Source organism: Panthera leo, chromosome A2 (genome assembly GCF_018350215.1).
Source record: "Panthera leo isolate Ple1 chromosome A2, P.leo_Ple1_pat1.1, whole genome shotgun sequence".
NCBI lineage: Eukaryota > Metazoa > Chordata > Mammalia > Carnivora > Felidae > Panthera > Panthera leo.
Window position 1 is genome coordinate 30,004,442 of NC_056680.1, and position 26,502 is coordinate 30,030,943.

Consider the following 26,502-nt stretch of genomic DNA (forward strand, 5'->3'; position numbering starts at 1 on the left):
CTAAAAGTACAACATCTCCTCCTCCCCCCATTTATGTTTTTCACATATTATATATCTTAATATTTTGTGTATCCTGGATTAACAATTGTAGGTCTGGACAATGTTATTACTTTTCTCTTTTCACCATACTCGCTATGCAGGTGGTTCATCCGCTACTTTTACTATGCGTTTACCTTTACCAGTGAGTTTTTTTCTTTCATAGTTTTCTTACTTCTATTTATAAACTTTCTTTTCCATTTAAAGAAATCTCTTTAACACTTCTTGTAAGGGGCTGGTTTGGTGTTGATGAACTCCTTTAGCTTTTACTTGCCTGGGAAACTCCTTACCTCTTCTTCAATTCTGAGTAATAATCATACTGGGTAGAGTATTCTTGATTATAATTTTTTTTTCCTTGCAGCACTTTGAATATATTGTGCCACTCCCTTTTGGTCTGTAAAGTTTCTGCTGAAAAATCAGCTATGGTCTTATGGGGGTTCCCTTGTATGTAACTAGTTGTTTTCCTATTGATGATTTTAAGATCCTCTCTTTGTCTTTAACTGTTGACACTGATTATAATGTGTCTTGATGTGTGTCTCTTTGGGTTCATCTTCTTTGGGACTCTCTCTGATTTCTGGACCTGGATGCCTGTTTCCTTTGTCGGATAGGGAAGTTTTCAGCTATTGTTTCTTCAGATAGGTTTTATGTCCCTTTCTTTCTCTCTTTTCCTTCTGAGATCCCATAATATGAATGTTAGTACACTTGATGTTGCCTTGGAGGTCCCTTAAATTATTAATGTTTTTCAAATTCTTTTTCCTTTTTGCTGTTCTGATTGGGTGATTTGCACTACCCTATCTTCTAGGTCATTGATCCATCCCTCTGCATCATCTTATCTGCTGCTAAGTCCCTTTGGTGTATTTTTCATTTCAGTCATTATATTCTTCAGCTCTGATGGATTCTTTTTTATATTTTCTATCTCTTTGTTGAAGTTCTGGCAATGTGCATCCATTCTTCTCCTAAGTTGGGTGAGCATCTGTATGACCATTACTTTGAACTCTTTATCTGGTAGATTGCTTATGTCCATTTCATTTAGTTCTTTTTCTGAGGTTTTGTCTTATTCTTTCAGTTGGAACATATTCTTCTGTCTCCTCATTATGCTCAATTCTCTGTTTATTTCTATCTCTTAGATCAGTTATGCTTCCCAGTCTTGAAAGAGTGGCTTTATGCAGAATGTGTCATATGGAGCCCAATGCAAACTCCCCTAGTCACTTGAGATAGGTGCCCTGGGGGTGGGGGTAAGTCTATACTCTCCTGCTGTGACTGGGCGACAACCCACTGTTGTGCATCTGATCTGAAGTACTGGCTGTCGGCCTAGCTGTCTGTAAAGCCTGGCTCGAGGGCTGCAGGTATGTTGGTGGGTGGAATTATTGTCCTTTTGGCTGTGAAGTCCTGCTGAGGTACAGGGTTGTACAGGGCTCTCAGTGGGGCACACCCCCTGACATAGCAGTCTGGAGAGAGGATTCCAAATTGCTGCCTACCAGCACCAGGATTAGCACAGCAGAACGAAATAGGAAAATTGGCTGCAGCCAGTGTCTCAGTCCCCAGGGAGAGGCTTAGATGTCTCCTGCCTCACTGTCTGATGTTCCAGGATTAACAAGTGGGTCTCCTTCACCTGTGGTCTACGTGCTTATCAATCTCATGCGTTTTGTACTGGTTGCTGGGTTGAGTGAGTCTGTATGTAAGCCCTTTAATAGCAGTTTCGCTTTCTCTACAGTTCTATAGTTTTCCTGAGTGAATTCCCTGTTGGTTTTCAAAGCCTGGTGTTTTGGGGGCCCATCTACGGGTTGGGGTTCCTGATGTGGAGCTCAAATCTCTTGCTCCTCAGTGATACTTTCTACATGGCTGAGATTCTTCTGATTTGAGTGACATGCCGCACCTAGGGAGTGGTTTCTTCCTTAGTGAGACTGTATCTCTGCCCCTTCTACCTGTGTTAGTGCTGTCCCTTGTTGTGGGGGCTCTGCTCATCCAATTTCTAGGCTCTCTTCAGAGGGGACAATTCCACATACAGTTGTAGATTTGTTGTGTCTGTGGGAGGAGGTGAGCTCAGGATCTTCCTACGCCACCATCTTGCCTGTCCCCTATCCAGGAATTTCTGGTTATGATATTTACAGGAGCTGATGTTCAGCCATATGGGTTGAATTGCACACTCTCACTAAAATTCACTGTGATGCCAGAAATAGAAAAATCAGGGTATGCTAAAAAAAAAAAAAAAGATAAGCAGGGGTGCTTTGCTGGAATATCCCTTCACGAACTAGTCAATATCTAAAATCTCGATATTTTGTTTTAATTTTTGGCAGATATTGTTCAATTTTCCTCCGTATTAGCCAGCCTAGATTAGGCAAAAAGAGAATTTATATTTCTCGGAACCCAACTAAACCAAGGGAAAAGCAGTTACACAGCTGAGGCTCAAGAATAAGTGTAACCAAGGACTTGAACATCCTGGGAATCTCAGTATATTCCCTGTCTCCGTCTCTCTCCATATGTTGACTTCATTCTTTCATCTTCTTTTCCCTAATGGAAGAATTGAACATGACTGTAGACATCTTTCTAGCATGAGAAGACCCAGCCCTATTGGCCCACAGCCCACAGTCCCCAGGGAAGTAGTTCATTGGTTTAGTTGCATCAGGGATCCATTGCTGGACCAACCAGAATGTGGTCATGGCAGGCTGGGAACTGTGATTGGTTCCATGTGAGTAAAGAATGCATTTCCAGGACTAATTAGTTGTGGCAAGGAGACCATTGGCATGAATAAACGATGAAGAAGAAGACAGTCCATTTCTACAAGAACAGGAGATATCGGTGGGCAGACTCACTCACAGAAATCCTCAATACCCTAAATGTTTGGGGGATACTCCATACACTTTGAAATTATTCTCCATTCTCTATAAATAATGACCAAGATAGATTTACTTTAATTGCCTATTTCATTGTCTAAGAAAGTCTAGTTCTAAGTTGTCAATAATACCCTACTTGGGATCAGAATATCTAGTAGTATGGGCTGGGGAGAGAGTTCTTGACCTACTGCTGTTCATAGATGAGGAATTTGGCTCACTAGATAACAGTTGTTCATGGTCTTTTAAAAACTGAAATTAGCCTACACTAGGTTCTTAAATTATCACGTGAAGCCTCAAAATAAACAACTAAAATAAAGGTGCCATGGCCTTGTTTTTGAAGTGTGTGTGTGTGTGTGTGTGTGTGTGTGTGTAATTTTCTTCAAATGAGATGAATACTTAGTAGTTTGGTATGTAATAGGCTAAGAATGGACCAAATGACCTCTATATTCAGCATAATCTGCTGAGGGGACACTGAGTTTACAAAAGTAAATTCTGAAGCTTTATTGATGTTTTTTTTCTCTCATTAGGCAGGGTTTTCCAACATAAGAGCTTTTTACGCTACCTTTCGGCAAATCCATAACTGCATTCTTATTTTTATCCGACAGACTGACGCTACTGTAAACTTTGAAGATGTCCAAAAACAAAATGCAAAATATTTCAATAAAGCTGCTTAAGCCCAAACGGGGATTTTCGAGTTTTTTGGAATCTCATTTTGGTTTCTCTTCCAGTAGAAGTCCTTTCCATGTGTCCAAGTCCTTAGACATTTTTCTTAATATTTTATTTTCATTTTTGAGAGAGACAGAGTACGGGGGGTGGGAGGGGCAGAGAGAGAGAGCAAGACACAGAATCCGAAGCAGGCTCCAGGCTCTGAGCTGTCAGCACAGAGCCCGATGCGGGGCCCAAACTCGTGAATGGTGAGATCATGACCTGAGCCAAAGTTGGATGCTTAACTGAATGAGCCACCCAGGTGCCCCTAGACACTTCTTTCCATAGACAAAAAGGGAAAAAGCCAGGCTCTACTAATTGGCATCCTCCTAACCATCCCCACAGCCTCCTACCCTCACAGAGACATATGTCCTGTGGTTACCATAGGAACAAGTAGGATACCATTGTTTAAAATTTTGATATTTTACTTTTCATGGGTTTTTGCATTAACTATGCTTTAAAAATATCTCATTAAAATGGTACTTACCATGCTTACTGCACTTGTGGCCCCCCACGTTTAAATTTTGTACCTTATGTGAGTACCAGGCTCACCCTTGTCCCAGCCCTCGTATTTAGACAGACTTGAATTAAGTCTCCAGGGTAGTGCCTTAACCAGTACCTATCCTGCTCAGTCTTGATTTCCCCACCTCTAAAACAAAAATGATAACTGAAATATACTTAGGGGCTGTTTTAAGGGTTAAATGAGATGTACATGTAAAGCATTTAGTATGCTTGAAACAGTCAGCACTCAATGAATTCTACTAACATTACTACTGTTGCTAATAACACAAATGACAGCAACAGCGATAATAGTGGATAACTTTCAGGTTCACAGACATCAACAATTAAGACATAATCCCAACTCTAGAGAAACCCTGTCTACCAGGAGACTCAGAAATGTAAAAAAAATAGTCACCATTCAATGAACGGTTACAATAAAGGTCTAAATGTGGTGTGAGGCCTCTCTCCGAGAGAGAGGAGAACTAGCTAAGCTCTCAGAGAAGGGGTTTTAAGTTGAGCACCAAGGGCTGAGCAAGAGGGTTTGCTAAAAGGAGAAGAAAAGAAAGGTCACTCCAGTGGGTGCACAGTCATTGAGGCGAGAAAGGGCCTGCTGGACCACTCCGAGGGAGACAGTCTCTGTAGCTGAAATGGGGGGTTCTGATGGGAAAGTTGTGGGAGGTGAGTCTAACAAGAAAGGATCTAGTCTGTCGATGAAGAGCCTGGAATATCATTCTGAAGAGATTAGATTTTGTTCTGGGGGCAGTGAAGGATTCTACTGAAGGATTCCAAGGCTCTGTTTGTGAGATGCTCATGCGTGAGGTTGAGAATGGCAACCATGTGGAGGACAGACTGGAGAGGGCAGGAGCAGAGCCAGGGATACCCACGAGGAGACTGTCGTGAGATCTGGGCAATGAGGATGAGGGCCTGAATCAAAGCACTAGCCGAGGTGCTGGAAAGCAGTCAAGAGATCTGACCCACATTTTGGAGGTAGAATCAATGAGCTGGGCAGCTGACTACGTGTGGGGTGTTATGGGGTGGAAGGAGGAACTGAGAACACCTAGGAAGTCCCATCTGTAGTAACTGATAGAGAGCAAGTGACGAGCCATTGCTGGTATGCGTACACGGTGGGAAGAAGAAGAAAAGGAGCTAGATTTTGAATGCATTTAACTTGGAATGCAGGGGACTATCCAAGAAGAAATGTTCTCAATAGACAGTTGGAAACATAAGGCAAAAGGAAAAGGAAAGGTGGAAAAGGGAAGGTGGGGCTTGAATATTGACTGGAACATAGAAAACATACATGCTATCTGGGAGAATTGCCCTGAGAAAGGAGGAATGAGGGCTCTGTCAAGTGATTGTCCTCATCTTCCTTCCTCTCTGCTTCTCACTTTTATCTTTCCATGGACCTTAATAATAATCAGTGTGCTTCCTGTGTGGAGCTTTGGCCTGATCCCCCAGCAAATGTCCCCAAAGCTTCCTTACCCTGGCTATTTGGTCTGCCATTTGGAGACGTCCATCCAGCTCTCGTCTGATCTGGGCTGCTTGCTCATCTGGATTGTCCAGCTGCACAAAAGCACAAACATGGGAGATGTTCAGTTTATATCGCAAAAGCCAATAAACTTGTGACTTTGCATTTTACACGCCCCAATCTCTGTCCCCATAGACACATTTCACTAAAAGTTAAGAATTCTGTAACAAACAAATCCAACTTGAGTGAAGTCTTAAATGAAATCCTTGCAGCCAGAGCATCACGTGGTAGACAGTTGCTAGGAAAGACACGAGAATGAGTTTGCACAAGAATCACTTGAGAACTGCTGGGCAGGAGTGCTTCCAATGAGGGCCCAATAGCACCTCTGTTTTGGTCCAATGAAGAAAGTGTTTACATGACAGACATACAAAGAAGGAGACAGAAATAACTATTAGAAATGTGTGGAGCAGACATAGTGCCTATCTGTAGCGCCTCCATGGCATATATCCCACAGCTGTCCCACCCCCAGACCGTGGGAGATTAATCAATCATTGTGTTCCTTCCTTTGAGCCCTGAGACTTCCTCAGCCAGTACTCCAGATGGCTACTATCACTGAGTCGGTGTTGACATCTAAGTTGAAATCTATCCTGGTCTTCCCTGGAGTTGGAGGTTTTGGGACATAAGATTCAGCATAACTAAGCAGAAATAAACTTGGACAACTCCCTAACTTCTCTGGTTTTCCCACCTATAGAATGAAGGGGTTGGTTACATAATCGCCATTCTTAGCACATCTGTCTGTGAATCTATGAAAGAGGTTGGTAAACATTTCTGTAAATGGCCATATAGTTAATCCTTTAGGCTTTGAGAGTCATAAGATCTTTGTTGCAATGACTCAGGTCTTCGAAACAAATGTGAAAACAGACATCGTCAATCCATAAATGAATGAGCATTTCTGTCTTCCAATAAAACTTTATGTGCAACTGTAGGTGGTAGGCCATAGTTGTTGATCTTTGCTCTACAAATTACGTTTCTGTCATTCAACAAACATCTTCTTTCATTGAAACACACACACACACACACACACACACACACACACACACAAGAATATTACTAAGCCATAAAAAATGAAATCTTGACATTAGCAACCAGATGGAACTGGGAGATGTAGTATGCTAACCAAAATAAGCCACTTAGAGAAAGACAAATACCATGTAATTTCAGTCATATGTGGAATGTAAGAAACAAAACAAATGAGCAAAGGGAAAAAAGTAAAAAGAGAGAGGCAAACTAGGAAATGGACCCTTAACTATAGAGAACTGAGGGTTATCAGAGGGGAGGTGGGGGGCATGGGCACCAAAAAAATAAGGTTCTCTACTTATTTTCAGGTAAGCCTACAATTATCCTTCAAACTGTAATTGAGTCTGTTTTGTTCAGTGATTTATGACTAATTTTATTCACAGAAAAATGTAATAAAGAGGGAACAGTGACATTCAAATAGGATTTATTACTCTTTATAGTACATATTTTAAAAAAAAAATTTTTTTTAACGTTTATTTATTTTTGAGACAGAGAGAGACAGAGCATGAACAGGGGAGGGTCAGAGAGAGGGAGACACAGAACCCGAAACAGGCTCCAGGCTCCAAGCTGTCAGCACAGAGCCCGATGAGGGGCTTGAACTCACTGACCGCGAGATCATGACCTGAGCCGAAGTCAGCAGCTTAACCGACTGAGCCACCCAGGCGCCCCTCTTTATAGTACATATTAACTCACAAAAAAAAGTAGCTTAAGAAGTATCTGAATTTTCTAAGTCCCTTAGCTTTATTAGAAAAATAATTTTTAATGTTTATTTATTTTTGAGAGAGAGAGAGAGAGAGAAAGAGAATGAGCAGGGAGGGGCAGAGCAAGGGGAAGACACAGAATCCGAAGCAGGCTCTAGGCTCTGGGCTGTCAGCACAGAGCCGGATGCAGGGCTCAAACTCACGAACTGTAAGATCATGACCTGAGCTGAAGTCAGATGCTTAACTGACTGAGCCACCCAGGTGCTCCTAAGTCCCTTTCCTTTAAAAGCCATTTTTATTTAGAAATTTTAAAATAAAAACCCAGATCCATGCTTAAAAAAAAAAGAAAGAAAGAATCTCATCTATGGTACAAAATGGCATAGAAAATCAGTTATTTTTAATATGATGTAAACAAGAACACTAAAAAAGTTATGGTCATACTTTTGAAGCATTGTGCAGTCTTTTTTGGTTGTTTTATAAAACACATAAAATCCATCTAGTTTTATGCATTTTTATCACCTTATTCAATTCATGAGTTGCCTTACCTTCTCCTTTCCACAGTTTTGAGGAGCAGGACTATTTCCTAGATCATAAAGACTGGATGACAACTTTTGGCCATCTATTCTTTTTTTTTATTATTTATTTTAAAAAAGGGTTTTTTAAAAATGCTTTTACTTATCTTTGAAGGAGAGAGAGACAAGAGCATGACCGGGGGAGGAGCAGAGAGAGAGGGAAACACAGAATCCAAAGCAGGCTCCAGGCTCTGAGCTGTCAGCAGAGAGCCCGATGCGGGGCTCGAACGTACGAACTGTGAGATCATGACCTGAGCCAAAGTCGGATGCCCAACCGACTGAGCCACCCAGTCACCCCTGGCCATCTATTCTAAAAGTGTTCTGCTGAACAACAATCCTATCAAACAGAGTTTAATAAGGGTTCCAGAAGGCCTCCAAAAGAACGGTCAGTTGAATTTGGCAAATGGTACGTCAAAATGCACAAAATCTCTGAGAAGTTCTGCAGTAGGGAAATCTGCTAGACTGTGACCAACTTAAATATTTTTAAATTGACACTGAAATGTTTGTTTTTTGCACAGTACAGTGCCCAGAGAATGAACTGGAAAACCTGTTCCACATACATATGAAGAGAACCACATGAAAGCAGTTACGTGCTGTCCAGGAGCCCATCCATTACAACTTTCTAATAGGTGCACATGGGAAACACACTATCTTCTATGTTGTTTTTAAGCTCTAAGGAGCTGCTTTTATTCTACTCCCTTGGGAACCCAACACTTCTTAAGCTCCAGGTACAAATCCACTGGGAACATTCAGAAATGTTTTGTTCAAATACACAGGCAGACCAAACGTCTGCCTTCTTCACTGAGAAGCAGCAAAATGATTTGGTTAGAGGATAAAGTTGGGAATTCTGTCAGAAGATACGGTGTTCACAGAGAAAGAAATGAAAAAGAGAAAACACATCCTATAGAGCCGTCCCTATTACTAAATTTTGCAGAGACATCTGGCCCTCATCAAACGTTAACTAGAGACAGCAGAGAATGTCATCAATGAAGACAAGCCGGCTAGGCCTACTCTAGGCTTCATTCATTAATTCATGGGTTCTTTCATTTACTCATTCATTTATCAGATTTTTATGGAATGTCTTGGAACACAGAAAGGAACAAGGCAGACTTAGTTGGTGCCTCCATGGAGCTTAAATCTAGCAAGGACAGATAAGGTTATTTGAACATTTTGGGCACAAAAGAGAGAAGACTAGCACTTACTGATGCCTAAGTCAAGCCCTGGTATCCTATAACCTATATTTCAGTGTTTTCTAAAGGGTCTCAAGAAATAGATATTAATATGCATTCTTCCAGGAGAAGGAGTCTGGGGTCAGGAAGTGCTGCTCCCTCCTGGAATCGTATAATACATGATTAAGATTCTGAGCAATTCTAGGGGCACCTGAGTGGCTCAGTTGGCTAAGTGTCCAGGTAAGCGTCTGACTCTTCGTTTTGGCTCAGGTCGTGATCTCACCGTTCACGAGTTTGATCCCTGTGTCGGGCTCTGTGCTGACAGTGCTTGGGATTCTCTCTCTCTCTTCCTCTCTCTCTGCCCCCCGCCCTCCCCCCCGCCCCCCACTCATTCTCTCTCAAAATAAAAATAAACTAAGAAAAAAACAGATTCTGAGCAATTCTAGAATAAATACGCCTATGGAACTGCATGCAATTTGTCTTTTACTCAATTATTTGATTGAAAAGTATTCCACGGTGCGGTTTGTGAAAGAGCTTTAGGAGATTGGTACCACTATTACCCCCTGTTACAGATGAGGAAACTGAATCTCAGTAAGGTTCAGGAACTTACTGTAGTTCACACAGCGGGTCAAGAGGTAGGATCCATTAGAAACGGAGTCTGTCTTGCCTCAAACTGAAGCTCTTTTGCTCTGCCTTATGTTGGTTTCCTTCTTAAGTGCCTTGTTTGGTTTCCTAATTGGTTCTGACAATTAACTACCTTGGCAGCCTCATTTCTGTTCCTTGTATACATGGGACAGTTTACCACACTGAGCCACCACTGTGGGGCAGAGAAATGTCTACCGTTCGTCCGCTGTCACGACTGGCTGATTTCTGCCAGGGAGGCTATAGCAGTGCCAGGGCCCTCTTGAAGAAATGAGAGCAATGGATGTGTCCTTATCCCGGCTCTGCCCCTCAGGAGCTGTGTGACCTTAAGCAAGTGACTCAACCTCTCTGTGCTTCAGGCCTTTTCATCTGAATAATCAGTGTAATAAATCTACTTAAGGTTGTCGTAAGGATTCATTGAGACAGTGGATATAAAGTGCTTAGCCCAGGGCCCGGCATGCAGTTTCCTGAATGAATCTTCAGGAAACGGTGGCTGCTGTTTGTGTTATTAAAGAAGCCTACGGTGGCTGTATTTCTGACATGGGCCACAGTGGGGCGTCAAAGATTCAGACAAGAACGTACCAGAAGGGACAGTGTCCCTCTGTGGTGTGGATATAGGGATTTGCTCTGATAGTCTGCACCGTGGAAAGGAAGGGGCTTTCCACCTCTTGACAAATTTCCTTGACAAATAAACTAAGAAAAAAACAGATTCTGAGCAATTCTAGAATAAATACGCCTATGGAACTGCATGCAATTTGTCTTTTACTCAATTATTTGAGTAAAATCTTGACAAATTTCTTCAGGGGCTCCCACCTCTTGACAAATTTCCCTGGCTTCCCAGGGCCGCCAACGTTCTCTGGGGTCAAATCCCTTTGCTCTGTTAGATTTTAATTAGGAGAGTGACCGGAATTAGGAGAGTGGACGGCTGCCCAACAGCTAATGATCCCAAGGTGGGGGATGGAAAAGGAAATGCAGCCAAAGTTCCCTCAAACAGCCTGGTATAAGAGAGAAGGCCATCCTCAATCGAGGAGCTTGACAGCCCTACCGTATGAAATTCAAAAATACAGAGAGAAATCAAGTAATCACCTTTTCAAGTGCCCAAAAGAAAAAAAAACCCAAGAGTGAGCTTCCATGGAAACAAGGTTCTGTTTACTGCACTGGCCTTTTCCACCAAGGGAAGGAAAGATCGACTGGCCAACCAGGCCAAGGGCAAACCTTGCCGCTGACAGCTCATTAGGGTTAAAATATGTACATGTGTATGAAGGCTCTTTACCTAATTAGACGAATAATCTTCCTACTAGCAGAGGTCAAGCAGAGGCAGCGTGGTGGCTGTTAGGATTTGCCTGCCAAGCGAAGGGACTGTTTCCCTGAACTTTTCTCTTCAAGGGATGGGGAGCTGGGCTCAGCATTGCCCAAGTGCTCACAGGTGATCACCAAAGCCATCAGTTCAAGCCCATCCCAAGGCCTGGGCTTCTCTGCAGCTCATGCTGTGCCCCTTCAGTAAATGCAGAGACAAGAACTCAGACCAGCGTGGCTGTGGGTCGGCCCGGTTTACACCTGCAGGGAGAGCACGCGGCAGAGGACGCAGGCCTGAGAGAATAGGGCAGAGGGAGGTCTGTGCCCAGCTATCCCACTCCCTGGTTCCACGACCTTGTCAGGTTTCTGAATCTCCGAGCCTCAGTATCCTCAACTGCTAAGTGGGATCAGTTTCATCTTGCGAGGCTACTCAAAGGACTAAATGGGACAACAGGTGGCACGTTTTGAGAGAAGTCAGGCAGACCTGGGTCCAAATCCCGACTTTGTAATTTCCTTCCTCAAAGGGATCGAACACGTGACTGGACCTAAGCCTCGGTTTCCTATTTGTTAACTGGGGTAAGATACCTACCCCAGTGTGTTCTTAGGGTTCAATGAGATGGTATGTGCCAAGCACCTAGCATGGTGCAGGCACACAGTAGGCCCTATAGTTTAGCAAAGAGTTTCTAGAATTGTCCCGATTCTAGGGAGGGCACACATCAGATGTCAATTCCCCTCCCGGCCTGTTGTGATTTATGACAGAAACCAGACACGGGGGTAGGGGAGCCCTTGGAGTGAACGAGGAGCCTGTGTTCTGGTCCTCAATGTGCCCTTAGCTGGGGGGCTTTGGGCCCAAGCCATGACCCCTCTGTCCACAGTCCCTTCACCTGAGAAAGGACAAACCCTCGCTATTATGTCCCAGGGGTCTCTGCAAAGTCTAGACGAGCACTTGTCAAAGGTATATTCTGGGGACACTAGTCCTGCCGAGAAAGGGGTATGTGGCCAGTTAGAGTCGATGCCCCCTCTCCCCTTCCCGGATCGCTGCATGACACATCAGTGAGAAGGTACACTCGGGTGGCCCTACATTTCCCAATCCTATCCCACCCTGTGTATAAGTCATTTAAATGCCCAGCGGCACATTTTGGGATAGTCTCTCCTAAGCAGTTCTCCCGTGCGTTTCATTTTTTTCATGTCCGTGGATACATCCAGCTGTTCCGGAGGGAGGAGACAGGGAGGAAGCTACGTCACTATGCACGTGGATCTATATGTCAGTTACGAGGAACCCACCTGGGAACACTGACCTCTGCGACAATGGAGAAATCATCACTGGGCTGAGGCTTGGAGCCTCCTCATTAGTCCCACAGGCCCTGGAAGATTGGCCTTGACAGTGTGCCTGGGAGACATCTCTGGGTGGCCTTGACAGTGTGCCTGGGAGACATCTCTGGGTATCACCTTTCCCTAGGGTTGCCTGCATTCTTTGGGCTCACACGTTTGGGGGCAAGTCCGACTCTGGAGTGTTCCAAACCCATCATTATTACCGCCGCCAGGCAGTCAAGCAAAAAGCAGACATGATTCACATATGCAGAAAATTTAAACGGAAACAGGCAGATTATTTCATGCGTTATTTGAATAATTGTTCTACCTCCTGGAAAAATCTGTGGTATTCTGCCTCAGAATGAATGGACCAACTCAGCCTCAGGACGACAGTGAAGATGATCCAGCACTGCGGCTGCAAGGAGCATTACAGATGATGAAGTAAGTTCAGGAAGAGGTGTAGGCCCTGCTGAGCTCTGTGGCCCGTCGGACATCACATCATCCCCCTCAGCACAGGCCTCTGGGCTCCTCGCTGAGGCCTCTGGGAGGGGTTGTTTTCTCTGCTGCCAGGTGCTTGCATGTTTCCCACACCCGGAGCATTCTCCCCTGTCTCCTCCTTGACTCGTAACCGGTTCTTCCTCTTCATCCTTCAGCTTTGCAGCAAACTCTTCTCCGACCCCTCCAGACTTGGTGGGTTTCTCCTGCCAAGTTCTCCTAGCACGACGCACTTCTCCTTTTATTAGCATGTGTCACAGCTGTAATTTCACCTGCACTCACGTGACCCTGGGATGTCTACCTACTATACTGTTAAGCTCCTTGAGGGCAGGGGCGTGTGTGACTTTGCTTACCTCTGCGTCCCCAGCACCTCGCACGGTGCTGAAGACACAGGGGCCTCTGATACTTGCCTGACCAAGTTAATTAACTGTGACCCAAAGAGGGAAAGTGACCTGCCCAGAAGTCGCACCATCATCAGCAAGGGAGCTGGGACCAGGTTCCCAACCTGCTAACTTCTAGCTTGCTTGCTGCTTAGCGACTGTGTCCTGGGAAGTGCCATGCTCCGCAGAAACAGGTAAAGACTGAACTTTGTTAGCCTGTCAACCCGTTTACAGTCCTAATGAAGCATCCATGATTCCGGGCTTTGGGGGCTTGAGTCGGGTGCACCTGTCAGTGGTGACAGGGAGTGCAAGCCAGAGGCTGACCTGGCTTCCCTGGATCCGTTTCCCTGGTTTCCTCTCCACTTCTGGCCCCTTGGTTCCCAGGGATTAGTGTCTGAGCAGGAGGCTGCCAAGAGCTACTGCAGAGGAGGGCGGAGGCAGCTCCCTGTAAAGTACTCCTGTCAGCTGGCACGGCCCTCCTTTTCTCCACAGCCCCGTGTTTTTTTATCCTTCTTCACAAACTGCTCCAGCAAATGCCGCCCTCCTGGCACACTGCAGTCTGGAAAGTTACAGCCAGGACAGTTCCCCTCCAGGGGACGTGGGTGCCCAAGCTCCTGTCTCAAGAATGTACTGAGGTTGGGACTGTGGCTACAGCACTGTACTCAGGGCCTGCCTGCCACCTCCGAACTCCTTTCCTGCCAACCTGTCTCCTCCTCGTCCACCTCCGACGGGGCTGGAGAACGTGGGCAGCAAGCATTCCCTCCCTACTGTCCAGGTTCAAATCCTGACCCTTCCACTTTGAGGCTGGTCTGTGCTGAGCACATTATGAGACCTCTCTGAGCCTTAACTTTAGTTTTCAACTCCCGGGACTTGTAGCAGAATGCCTGGCACACGGTCACTTTCAGAAAATCTCAGCAGCTCATTAAAAAAAAAAAAGGTGGGGAGCGCCTGAGGGGCTCAGTCGATTAACTGTCTGACTTGATTTCAGCTCAGGTCGTGATCTCACGGCTTGTGGGTTTGAGTCCCCCGTCGTGCTCTCTGCTGGCAGCACGGAGCCTGTGTGGGATTCTCTCTCTTCCCCTGTCTCTCTCTCCCCGACTTGTGCATGTGCCCCCCACACCTCAAAAATAAATAAACATTAAAAGAAAAAAAGGAAAATCTCAGCAGCGATTACTACTGCTCTAGCCTGCGCATCTCATCCTTATACCAATTCTGATTCTAATAACACAAATGGCAAGACAGGTTTTCCCTGCTTTGAGTAAAGAAACCAAGTCTCAAAAGATTAAGTAGTTTGCCAGTAGTTTCAGAGATAATTGGCCCTTCGCAGAGGGGACAGGCTTAGAAAATAGGGCATGGATTTTAGAATCAGAAAACCTGAAGATCAAACCCAACCTCTGTCACATACTCACTGTGTGACCAGCCCAGGGCACTCAACCTCTCTGAGCATCTGTACCCGCAGCTGTAAAGCCAATACCCTCAGAGGACTATTGTAGTGATGATCATAAGAGACATTTTCACACTGTAGGGGTTCAACACATTGCAGGTTTATTGTTCTATTTTTATTCCTGGGGGTGGCTCTCATGCAGTCTGCAGGCTTGCCTCTGATCTGTCTTTACTAGGGCTCTGTTCCAGGGTTATTTCTAGAGAAAACGTGAAATTTGGTGTCCTGTGCATACTCAATGACGTTCCGTTTTTATAAAAATCACCCAAGGAGATAGTACCTCATTTGCTGAAAAGTTAAAATAAGATCGTTAGTGCCTCTCGTTAGCATGCCTTACTTCCTCTCCAAGAGAAGACCTTGCGAAGGGTCAAAGTTCCCATCTGAGGGATGTACTTCTCTTTGACTGCAAATGCAGGGTTCAGCTCCTAGAGCTGGCCAGCCAGTAAGAACATCCTCTGCATTTGAGTCACCACTTTTATGTCTTTGCTGGCTTCGGGCAACGCCGTAAATATAACACAATAGCTCCAAATGCAGTAATTCTCTGAACGAGCACCAAAGCATTTTTATACATAAAAATACCCCAAACAGAAAACCAATCTATTCCTTTATGATCTTGCAGGGTTCTACCAGTCTTGTCCCATAATCCCCCAGGCCTGGAATGACCTCCTCTCTCCTTTCTATTTCAAATCGGACATGTCGTTCAGGGTCTGGTTTCAGATCTGCTTCCTTCAGGGAAGCCTTCCTTGATTACTTTCACCATGTAGCAGCTTGGCTTTCCAGGTATCATTAGCTGGTCCAGTATCTAAACCCTCTGTTTGACACAGGTCTCAGATTTCCCTTCCCCACCAGAAGAGCTGTAGGCCACAGAGATCGGGGACCCAGGAACCGGAAACAGTCAGATCTGGGCTCAAATCTTTGCTCTGCCACTTACCAGCTCTGTGACACTGGAAGATATATGGAACTCTCTCTGTCTGAGGCCTCTTCTGCAAAGTGCGAGTCCTAATAGTGCCAACAGCAGAGGCTTGTAATGAGAATGAAAACCAGTACTTGTAAAGCACTTAGCATGATCCCTCGGAGAGGAGGCGGGTCTGCAAGTTCAAGGCTAATAATTCAGTACTCTTGAGGCCAGACACTGGTTTTATCCAGCATGAGGGACACAGCTGTGTTTTTTATGGATCCTCTTAATAACCTTCACAGCTGGGGCTGGGAGATGGTCCGCTTCACCTGCACTATGCTAAGGACACAGGGAACTGAAGCCATTCAAAGAAGAGTGGGGCACGTTCTTCCCGGGGGGACCCGTGGCAGCTGGAGGCCAGGGTATTTTGTGAAGCAGGTGGTTTTGTGAGGAGAGGATGTGTGGAACTAGGTTGGTTTATCCCTTCGTAATTGTGCGGTCCCCTTCTAAATATATCTTGACTCTGTCTATTCTGTTTACCTACTTCCTTAGGCCAGGTTGCCATTGTCCCCATCCTGGATCGCTGACCTGTTTACTTGCATCCTCTCTGACATGGCAGTTCCCAGTCCTCCCTGCACATTGGAATCCCCTGGGGGAGATGAAAGGAAATCCTGATATCCAGGCTGCAGTCGAACCGGCTAAATCAGACCTTTGGGTTGGGCCTGGGCACCAGTATTTTATTTTTTTTTATTTAATTTTTTTTTTCAACGTTTTTTATTTATTTTTGGGACAGAGAGAGACAGAGCATGAACGGGGGAGGGGCAGAGAGAGAGGGAGACACAGAATCGGAAACAGGCTCCAGGCTCCGAGCCATCAGCCCAGAGCCTGACTCGGGGCTCGAACTCACGGACCGCGAGATCGTGACCTGGCTGAAGTCGGACGCTTAACCGACTGCGCCACCCAGGCGCCCCAATATATATTTTTTTAAATCTCCATGTGATTCCAAAGCGTAGCAAGACCTGAGAACTTCTCTACCAAGGGCCAATGGTTCTGTAACTATGGTGCACGTGAGAATCAACCAGAGAACCTGTTAAAACACAGAGTTGTAGGGGGGACACCTGGGGGGCTCAGTCGGTTAAGTGTCAGATTCTTGATTTCAGCTCCAGTTACGATCTCATGGTTTGTGAGATCGAGCCCCGCATCAGGCTCTGCGCTGACAACACAGAGCCTGCTTGGGATTCTCTCCCCTCTCTTGGTACCACCTCCCCAACTCGTGTGCATGCTCTTTCTTTCTCTGTCTCTCAAAATAAATAAAAACTTTAAAAAAAAAGAGAGAGAGACTTGCTGTCATAAAAAAACAAAAAGAAAAACAGAGTCATAGGGCTCTTCCCCAGAGAGTTTTGATTCAGTAGGCGTGGGGCGAAGGCCAAGAATGTGCCTCGGTGATGATGGTGATGCCACACTCAGAGAGCAAGGATTGAATCCCTGATCCCCATTGGCATCCTGCTCCTGCTTAAGACCTGTCAGGAATGCTCCCTTTTCCTTGGCAGCAGGAGTCTGGGGTCCTTCTCAAAGCCTAGGGAGTTACTGCCATCTGGTTCCTGCACAGCTCTCCAGCCTTATCAGCCAACACTGGGTCTTGCCCTCCAGGCTTGAGTCTTTCTATGCTGCTTCTTTTAGGTTCTTGAACATGGCATATTCTTTCATGGCCCCAGACTGCTGCACATGCTTTCCCTTCTCTGCTATCTTTGTCTGGCTAACACTAACCCAGGTTTCAATATCCATGTTTCTTCTTTAGAAGCCTTTTCGTTCCTAGGCAAAGTCACTTCCTCTAGGATCCCACAGCATTCGGACCTCCTCTTTTATTGCTTCTATCACATTTGCATTATTTGCTCCATGCTATGTTCTCTGCAAGACTATAAATGCCTCCAGGGCAGAGACCTTATCTTATGTTATTCCCTATAAGGTTTGCAGTGGCTGATGTTTGGTAGGTGAGCAAGGAATATTTGCAGAACTAAATCTGAGATGAAGCTAATAATATCTACTGGGCAAGGTTGGGTTTTTCTTCTTAATTAATTAATTTATTTATTTACATCCAAATTAGTATACAGTGCAACAATGATTTCAGGAGTAGATTCCTTAATGCCCCTTATCCATTTAGCCCATTCCCCCTCCCACAATCCCTCTGATAACCCTCTCTTTGCTCCCTATATTTAAGAGTCTCTTATGTTCTGCCCCCCTCCCCGTTTTTATATTATTTGGGGGCAAGGTTGTTTTGATCAGTTTCTAAGAAAAGTTTGTCCAGGCACTTAGTGTGGTTCCTGATACTTAATAAGTGGTCAAATCATGACCTAAAGAGAAATCTGAGTGCAAATGGTTTAGACTTATTAAATTCTTGTTGAACGTGTAACTGAAATTAAGTATTTAAGAGTAGAAGGGGTGGAGAATAATGGACTAAAGTGTGGTGAATGATTGAGGTGTGAACCAATTAAACTGTGGGAGCCTGTCTCCTCATCTAGGAAATGGAATATTAATATTCAACTCACCATTTAAAACATTTTCATTCAACGCTTGCTTTGTACCAGACATTGTGGTTTGAGCTGTCAGAGTAGGACAGGCACAGACCTTGCCCTCTATGAGCTTACGGTCCACAGGAGACCTAACAGATACTGAATCCTGAGTACACCCTGTGGCCTGGCACCATATCAAGTATGGCATTCACCGTCTTGTTTAATTGTGAGATACGTATTACCATTATAATCATCACCACTTTAGAGATGAGGAAACTGAGGCTCAGAGGGATTCAAGTAACATCTCTGAAAAGGGGTAGAGCTGGGATACAGATTCAGTTCTGTCTGAATCTAGAGTGTCAGTTTTTAAACAGTCACTGTTGGGGCACCTGGTGGCTCATTCGGTTGACTGTCCGACTTCGGCTCAGGTCATGACCTCGCAGTCTGTGAGTTCGAGCCCTGCGTCGGGCTGTGTGCTGACAGCTGAGAGCCTGGAGCCTGCTTCAGATTCTGTGTCTCCTTCTCTCTGCCCCTCCTCCTCCTTCTTCCCTCTCTCTCTCAAAAAAGAATAAACATTTAAAAATATGTTTTTAAACAGTTCACTATTGTAACATTTGGTGGGCGTAACCTTCAAAAAAAGGGTTATTTTTCAAAATTGGTAAAGTATAGCACAAATGTAAGTTATTATTTTTGTCATTAGCCGCAAATTTAGTTTTTACTAACGCCTGAACTTCTGCTGAGGCAGCTAATTTGATGGAAAATGGTCACTTTTTCAAAACGAGTCATAGAAGATTTGACATAAATATTATAGGAAATAAAATGCCCTTTATACTGTTAAATAATTTTGATATCACACTGTTGAGTCATGGTGGAAAGCAACTTATAACTGGCAAAGACAATGAAATCAGCAGGAAGTCCAGAGAACATCCAATGAGGTCTAAAGTACCTACACGCACTAATAAAAGTGAACGCTTTTGCTAAAAATGCTCACTCTTCATTTTAAGAGGAAGTGAATTTCATTTTCAAATATTGACAAGGTAGTATAAAAGTTACTCACAAGGACAAAAGAAAATCAAATTTTCCAGCTTCTGCAATTATGGTTTTAGTGAATGCGTATGTTCACGCAGGTGAGTGTACGTGTGTGTATGTATAATAGAGATCTTGAGCCGCAGAAAACATTCAGAGCTGTAAGTCATAGAGTAGCTCATGTCAATTAAAATTGAGGCAAAGCAGTATAATTTCTAGGGTACATGGGAACTGTCACATACAGCTCTGTTTCCTTTGAGTGGCATGTCACAAATATAAGACGTACTTAATTTCTAGTCCCAGCCTGATCACTCACAAGTAGGAATTGGGTCTATTCACGAATCTACCCACATATATCATTATCTCATTTTGCTTGCCCTCAAGAGTGTGTCTACCGTGGTGACACCATTGTTTAAAGCCAAAAATATTTATAAAAAGTGTGTTTCACCTTGATGAACACCTGTCAAAGGAACAGTTAGTTCCCGGTGTCAGATTCATAATCAAGCAGATATATTTTCTATTAGTTATTTTAAAAGTATCAGTGGGCAAGAGGAGGGGGCAGTATTAAAAAAGAGTGAGGTTCCCAGGGCCACTGGGTGGACCAGTCACCTGAGTGTCCGACTTCGGCTCAGGTCATGATCTCATGGTTCGCGAGTTCAAGCCCCATATTGTTGTCAGGGCAGAGCCTGCTTCAGATCCTCTGTCCTCCTCTTTCTACCCCTCCCCCACTTGCACTCTTTCAAAAATAAATAAACATTAAAAAAAAGAGTAACAAAATGGATGAAAGACCTAAATGTAAGACAGGAAGCCATCAAAATCCTTGAGGAGAAAGCAGGCAAAAACCTCTTTGACCTCGGCCGCAGCAACTTCTTACTCAACATGTCCCCGGAGGCAAGGGAAACAAAAGCAAAAATGAACTATTGGGACCTCATCAAAATAAAAAGCTTCTGCACAGCAAAGGAAACAATCAGCAAAACTAAAAGGCAACTGACGGAATAAGAAAAGATATTTGCAAATGACATATCAGATATGGGGTTAGTATCCAAAAATCTATAAAGAACTAATCAAACTCAACACCCAAAAAACAAATAATCCAGTAAAGAAATGGGCAAAAGACATGAATAGACACTTCTCCAAAGAAGACATCCAGATGGCCAACCGACACATGAAGAAATGCTCAACATCACTCATCATCTGGGAAATACAAGTCAAAACCACAATAAGATCCCACCTCACACCTGTCAGAATGGCAAACATTAACAACTCAGGCAACTACAGATGTTGGCAAGGATGCGGAGAGAGAGGATCTCTTTTGCACTGCTGGTGGGAATACAAACCCCTGGTACAGCCACTCTGGAAAACAGTATGGAGGTTCCTCAAAAAATTAAAAATAGAACTACCCTACGACCCAGCAATGGCACTACTAGGTATTTACCCAAGGGATACAGACAGGAATGCTGTTTCCAAGGGGGCACATGCACCCCAAGGTTTATAGCAGCACTGTCGACAATAGTCAAAGTATGGAAAGAGCCCAAATGTCCATCGATGGATGAATGGATAAAGAAGATGTTGTATATATTTACAAAGGAGTATTAACTTGGAAATCAAAAAGAATGAAATCTTGCCATTTGCAACTACATGGATGGAACTGGAGGGTATTATGCTAAGCGAAATTAGTCAGAGAAAGACAAATATCATATGACTTCACTCACATGAGGACTTAAAGAGACAAAACAGATGAACATAAGGGAAGGGAAGCAAAAATAATATAACAACAGGGAGGGGGACAAAACAGAAGAGACAAATATGGAGAGCAAACAGAGGGTTACTGGAGGGGTTGTGGGAGGGGGGATGGGCTAAATGGGTAAGGAGCATTAAGGAATCTACTCCTGAAATCACTGTTGCACTATATGCCAACTAACTTGGATGTAAATTAAAAAAATAAATTAAAAAAATTAAAAAAACTAAAAAAAGAAAAAAAAAAGAGTGAGATCTCCAATTTTCCAAAAGATGGGAGAAATGAAATGATTTAAAAACACCAAATTACATGTCAGCATTTATTAAATGCTTTCTGCTTGCAATAAATCATCCGCTACAGATGAGCACAGCCATTAGAATATCTATTCTAATATATGTGACAACTCTTAATCTCTTTGTGGGAGCATATATATGCCTACTCTTGTCATATTCAATAAGTTGGAAGTGGTTGGGGGAATTTAGAAGTAGAAGAGTTTTTATTTTTTGATGAAGTTGGGGTCAGTAATCCCATGTTAATCACAAGCAAGGATAATCACGTGTTACACTGAAAATATAATACTGAAAAAGTAAATTCAAAAAGAGGAACAAATTCATCCAGAGCCTAATTTATTCCTATATTATAATATATGATATTATATAATATACTCATATATAATTATATATACTAATTGTATTATTTATTAATTAATAACAAATTAACCCTGAAATCTCAGTGGCTTAAGATGACAGTGGTTTATTTCTTGTTTACCCCACATGTCCAATGTGGACTCTGAGGGACTCTCTTACACATAGTCACTCAGGAGCCCAGGCAGATGGAAACACCACCATCTTGTGACTTTGCCATCTCAACATGTGGCTTCCAGGCTCACTGTGACAGGAGCACACAGAGCATGGACATCATGGCCTGTTTGCTGGAATTAGTCACATGTCCTTCCCTTAACTGTAAGAGAAGCAAGAACATGTAAGGGAACACAGAGAATATCTTGTTAGCATTACCGCCTCTTCCACAGAAAACCACTTTGGATTCTGGGTAAAAAAGAGTAAGTCTTATATTCTAACAGAAAATCTATTTTGAGTATAGGGAGACTGCTCGATACTTTAGTTTACCTGACCTGTGTGGACAATTCTACATCAATGCAAATTAACACAAGCGAACATGGTTTGACATAATTAAATTTTCATTGTTAAAGGCAAATATGGCTGTGGCTGAGAGGAAGGAATTAAAAAAAAAAAAAAAAAGTACTCTCCTCTGAGAGAAAAACTGCAAATAAAGACTATTTTAAGCATTATAAATTAAAAAGAATAAAATTAAAAAGAATATTGGCAGAAATAACCAATTTTGGCACCAGAGAAGGTTCAAATCATGATGGCCCTAGGCTCTCACGATCTAATTTATTTCTGACTGTTTACAATTGTCCAGGCTAAGAAACACTTTGAATGGTGGGCCACCATCAAGACAGATGATTTCTTGTTCCTGGAAATTTTATTTGCAATTCAGTCACAAGACTAATCCCCTGTGAAACTGTTTTTAAGATTATATAGTTCATTTACTAATGTTGCCCTTTCATATGGGCAAAAGCACTTGGGTGGAATTTTCTTAGAAAAGGAAATGCTTTATAGGGAATTTTAGAGAAACAAAACTTTGTAGCAGTTGTAGTAAATTTCACCCCATCTCATAAATTACTGTAAAATCTCAAAGGGAACAAAAATTTAGCCAGGAGCCTCAATTAACCACCTTAAAAAAAAAACCAAAAAAAACCCAAAAAAACTTACTTTCACAAGTAAATTCACAACAGGATTGCGTTTAAAAAAGTTTTTTTTTAATGATTATGTATTTTTGAGAGCGAGAGAGACAGAGCACAAGCAGGGGAGGGGTAGAGAGAGAGCGGTCAGCACAGAGCCCAACGCAGGCCTTGAACTCACGGACTGCAAGATCATTCCCTGAGCCGAAATCGGATGCTCAACCGACCAAGCCACCCAGGCGCCCCAGGGATTGGATTTTTAAAAAAGCAATACTAAATATATGTATCAGGTCAATACCCTGCTTTTTATGTTAGCATTCCTAGACACAGAATTGATTTGTAAAATGATGCCTTTCAACAAGACGTTTGTTGTATTCTAAAGCAAGAGAGTGGAAAAATACATTTTTGAGCAATGGTTTTAACATGAAGTAAAACCCAAATGATTTTTAGGTTAATAGCTCAGCTAGTGCCTGACATAAAACGGGTGTTCAAAATATATTTATTGAGCGATTGCCCATAAATATTTTATCTTCCATGTAACAGGGAACTCTCAATATTCTAAGCTGATCTATGGGCTTTCTAAAATTAAAAAATCATCCCTTATGTTTTTTATCATAATCATGGTTATCATTAGGAACTCCATTGATTAAGAGATGATTGGATCAGCTACCTATTCATTATATTTGATAAAAATAAGGGAATGATCTAAAACTATAGGGTTTGGAGTAAATGAGATACCCAGATAGTTATGAATATCCTTTAAATAGTTGAAAGGACTGTACGGAGATTATTATTGTTGTTGATGATGGCGTTTTACCCCCTTTTAAGCCCTGTAGGCATTTTGCTGACATTTCAGCAAAATGTGTACTCCTGTAATTTCTTATTGTAAAATTCTGCCATAGAGATATCAAATCATGATGCCACAAGGTCCCTGCTGGTTTCAGACGATGTTTAATGGAGTCTGTCTCTACAGTTTGACATGTGCAGTTGAGTTGGAAATGGCTGATTAAAAAATTTGGAGTCAACATATGCAGCCAGCCTGCATGGAACAAGATAACGCCCCGGGTGACAGCCTGTGGCTTTGATGTAGGACAGTTGGAGCGGATCCTACACTCCTGATAGGAAGTCAGACTGCTTCACCCAGCGAGGAAAAAATTCTGAAAAATTCATAAGCTTCCCTATCATTCATAATTAATCTCTAAGTCAACAAGCACTGGCAATTTATACTGGCCAGCACTGGGGAACAGCCAAGGATTGGAGCTATACTTCCTCCTGCAAACTGCTCTGGAATGATTCATTTCACGGCAACCTTTACTTTCTTATCAGGAAAGCAGGACTGCAGAAATTCAGGAGACGATCTTCAACATAAACTGTGATATTAGCCGTCATAATTTATAGGAAGAAGGTATCAGATCTCCCCTCAACAAAAGTCTCCTGGAAAGAAAATGGTTAGATTCCCTAGAGACCCAGATTGGGATTTTTCTGACAAATTCTATGATCTCTATAGGCCAGGGGTTCTTAGCCAGGTGGAGGGGGGGGAAGTTCTGTTGCCCACCACCCCACCCCCACCCCACCCCCACCCAGGGAACTTTTGATAAAGTCTAGAGACATTTTTGGTTGTCACAATTGAAGGAGAGAGTGCTAATAGCATCGAGTGGGTAAGAAGCCAGGGACGCTGAGAAACATAGTCCGATGCCCAGGACAGACCCCACAACCGGAGTTATACAGCCCCAATGTCAATAGTGCTGAGGTTGATAAATTCTGCCGAAGACATTTGACCTCAGGCGAGCAAGGTGTTTGCCCTGACAACATTTGATAAAGGAGGCAAAGAGATGCTGTGCTGCTAAACTGACATGGAAGGTTAACGTCATCATGTTAATCCTCTAGCTGTTAGACACATCCCAATATTACCAGCTGGGCTGAGATCTGAAATAATTTGAGGAAAGAAAGCAGTAAGAATGGGAATTTTGGCCATTCATGCCGTGGTTAGAAAATGTGCTCAAGAAGGTGCCAGGTTTGCAGAAAATCATCTGGACGGGTATTTGTGGAACCCCGCGTTAGAGGTTATTTCACTGAGATGTGTAAGACACAGGACCGCGGGAAGCTTGGCGGGAGCATTCGGAGTGTAGCAGCCCCACTGTGTGCCTGGCGTGCTCCTGTTGCTAGCTCCGGAGGAAGCTACGACAGCGTCCCCGGATGCTCCCATCTTCTCTAACATTCTCCCAGGTGTGTCCTGACTGGAAGATACTCACAAACCAGGTCCCCAACCTGTCACTCAGAGTTAGCTAAGACTGAGGCAAACATAGAACCAACAATCCTTGATTTAAAACCCAGAGGTGCCTCCCAGGACCAAATCGGAACACAGAGGTAGAAAATGGAGGGAAGGGGGTGGGAGAGCAGGAGGGTAAGGAGGAGGATGTCTAGGTAGGTGATCTTTTGATGCCTTCAACTAATCCACCTACAGATGAAAGCACAACAGTCCCACTCTGTTTCCAATCAGGGAAAAGTCGTTGCCCTCCTTCCTCACTAAATTCCATCTACACTAATCTTCGTAGGTTTCCCAATGTCACTATTTCATAAGGAAGAAAAAAAAATTAATGCTCTATTCTAACATCTGTGTTTCCGGGGATTCTTTCACTGGAATGAGAAACCACGCTTACCTTATAGAAAAGAAAGAGCTTTTGCAGTGAATTCATTTTAACCAAGAACGTCTTAAGCTAGTTTCTCTTCCCTAATAAGCTGCACAGCGAGCGTGAAGTTGAGATTTCTCGGGCCCAGGTTCATATCATTCTTCCCTTGTTAAAGAAATTTTTAAGCATAAATGTATGCATATTTTACATATGATTTCTGTATGAACAAAGCTGCAAGGGAGAAACACACTGACCCAAGGAACCATCTGCAACAAGCTGTCAAATGGGATTCTTCCTGCTGTTCAGGAATTGGAGACACAAACTATAGGGTAACATACATACCCTCTGGGGTTTACTGAGAGCTGTCCAGCTCTGTCAGCTCAGATTGACCTGCTGGGTCTAATCATCATCTCATTGACCCTCCCCATCAGCCTTGCCCCATGGCTATAAAAGCAGAAGACCAGGAAAGGAAAGGAGAGGAACTGATAGAAAGAAAGAGAACCATCCGGGTTCCTTAGCAAGTGGCGATGGCCAAGACTTTTCTTTATTATCCCTTTAGGGCTACCCACTGCTCCTCCTTCAAGAAAATAACAGAGAGGGGCGCCTGGGTGGCTCAGTCAGTTAAGTGTCTGACTCTTGATTTCGGCCCAGGTCATGATCTCATGGTCATGAGACTCAGCCCTGCATCGGGCTCTGTGCTGGGGGCATGGAGTCTGCTTAAGATTCTCTCTCCTTCTCCCTCTGCCCTTCCACACACGCACCCTCTCTCTCTAAAAATTAAATAAATAAAAAGTAACAGAGAGACTGGGACACCTACAGGAAAGTGAGCATCCCATTTTTCCTGTGGGATGTTTGCTCTGCAGCCAACTGGTTGGCTTCATTTAGTTGAGCAGATCTAAAACACAAAGAGAAATGGAGGAAGACAGCACGATAGGGGGAGCACCCACAGCCTATTTGTACTACCACTATTTGCTGTGGCAAAGATGCCTGGTTTTTCATGGGCCAAGTGCACACTGAGAAAGGTAGCTGAGCTACAGGCATCCTGTTGGAACTTCATCATGGTGGGTGGATGCTGGTCCAGGGAACCTGCACAATAGGAGGCTCTGGAGTGGAGCCCTAGGGATGGGAAAGGACATGTGACTGAAAGATAAGAAGCTGAAGAAGGTCTCTCTCATGAGAAGACCCCTCTGTATGACTAGGACCCAGAACCCATTTCAGATGTGCCCCGTCTAGAATGTTCCCACCACACTCGACTCAAAGTCAGTCCCTGCCATCTTTCCTCTGTTGGGCAGGACTCCCACTACGTCCTGTCTTCC

At 43.6% G+C, this 26,502-nt stretch overlaps 1 protein-coding gene across 15 annotated transcripts in view; it reads right to left on the reverse strand.

Moving 5' to 3' along the window:
• The window catches only part of CADPS (calcium dependent secretion activator), a 481,138-nt gene that overhangs the window by 257,919 nt on the left and 196,717 nt on the right, over positions 1-26,502 (reverse strand). For all 15 annotated transcript variants that reach the window (XM_042929883.1, XM_042929885.1, XM_042929886.1 and 12 more), the window contains one exon: positions 5,556-5,636. In XM_042929883.1, coding sequence (XP_042785817.1) covers positions 5,556-5,636 — 81 coding nt within the window. The remainder of the gene's footprint in view (positions 1-5,555; positions 5,637-26,502) is intronic.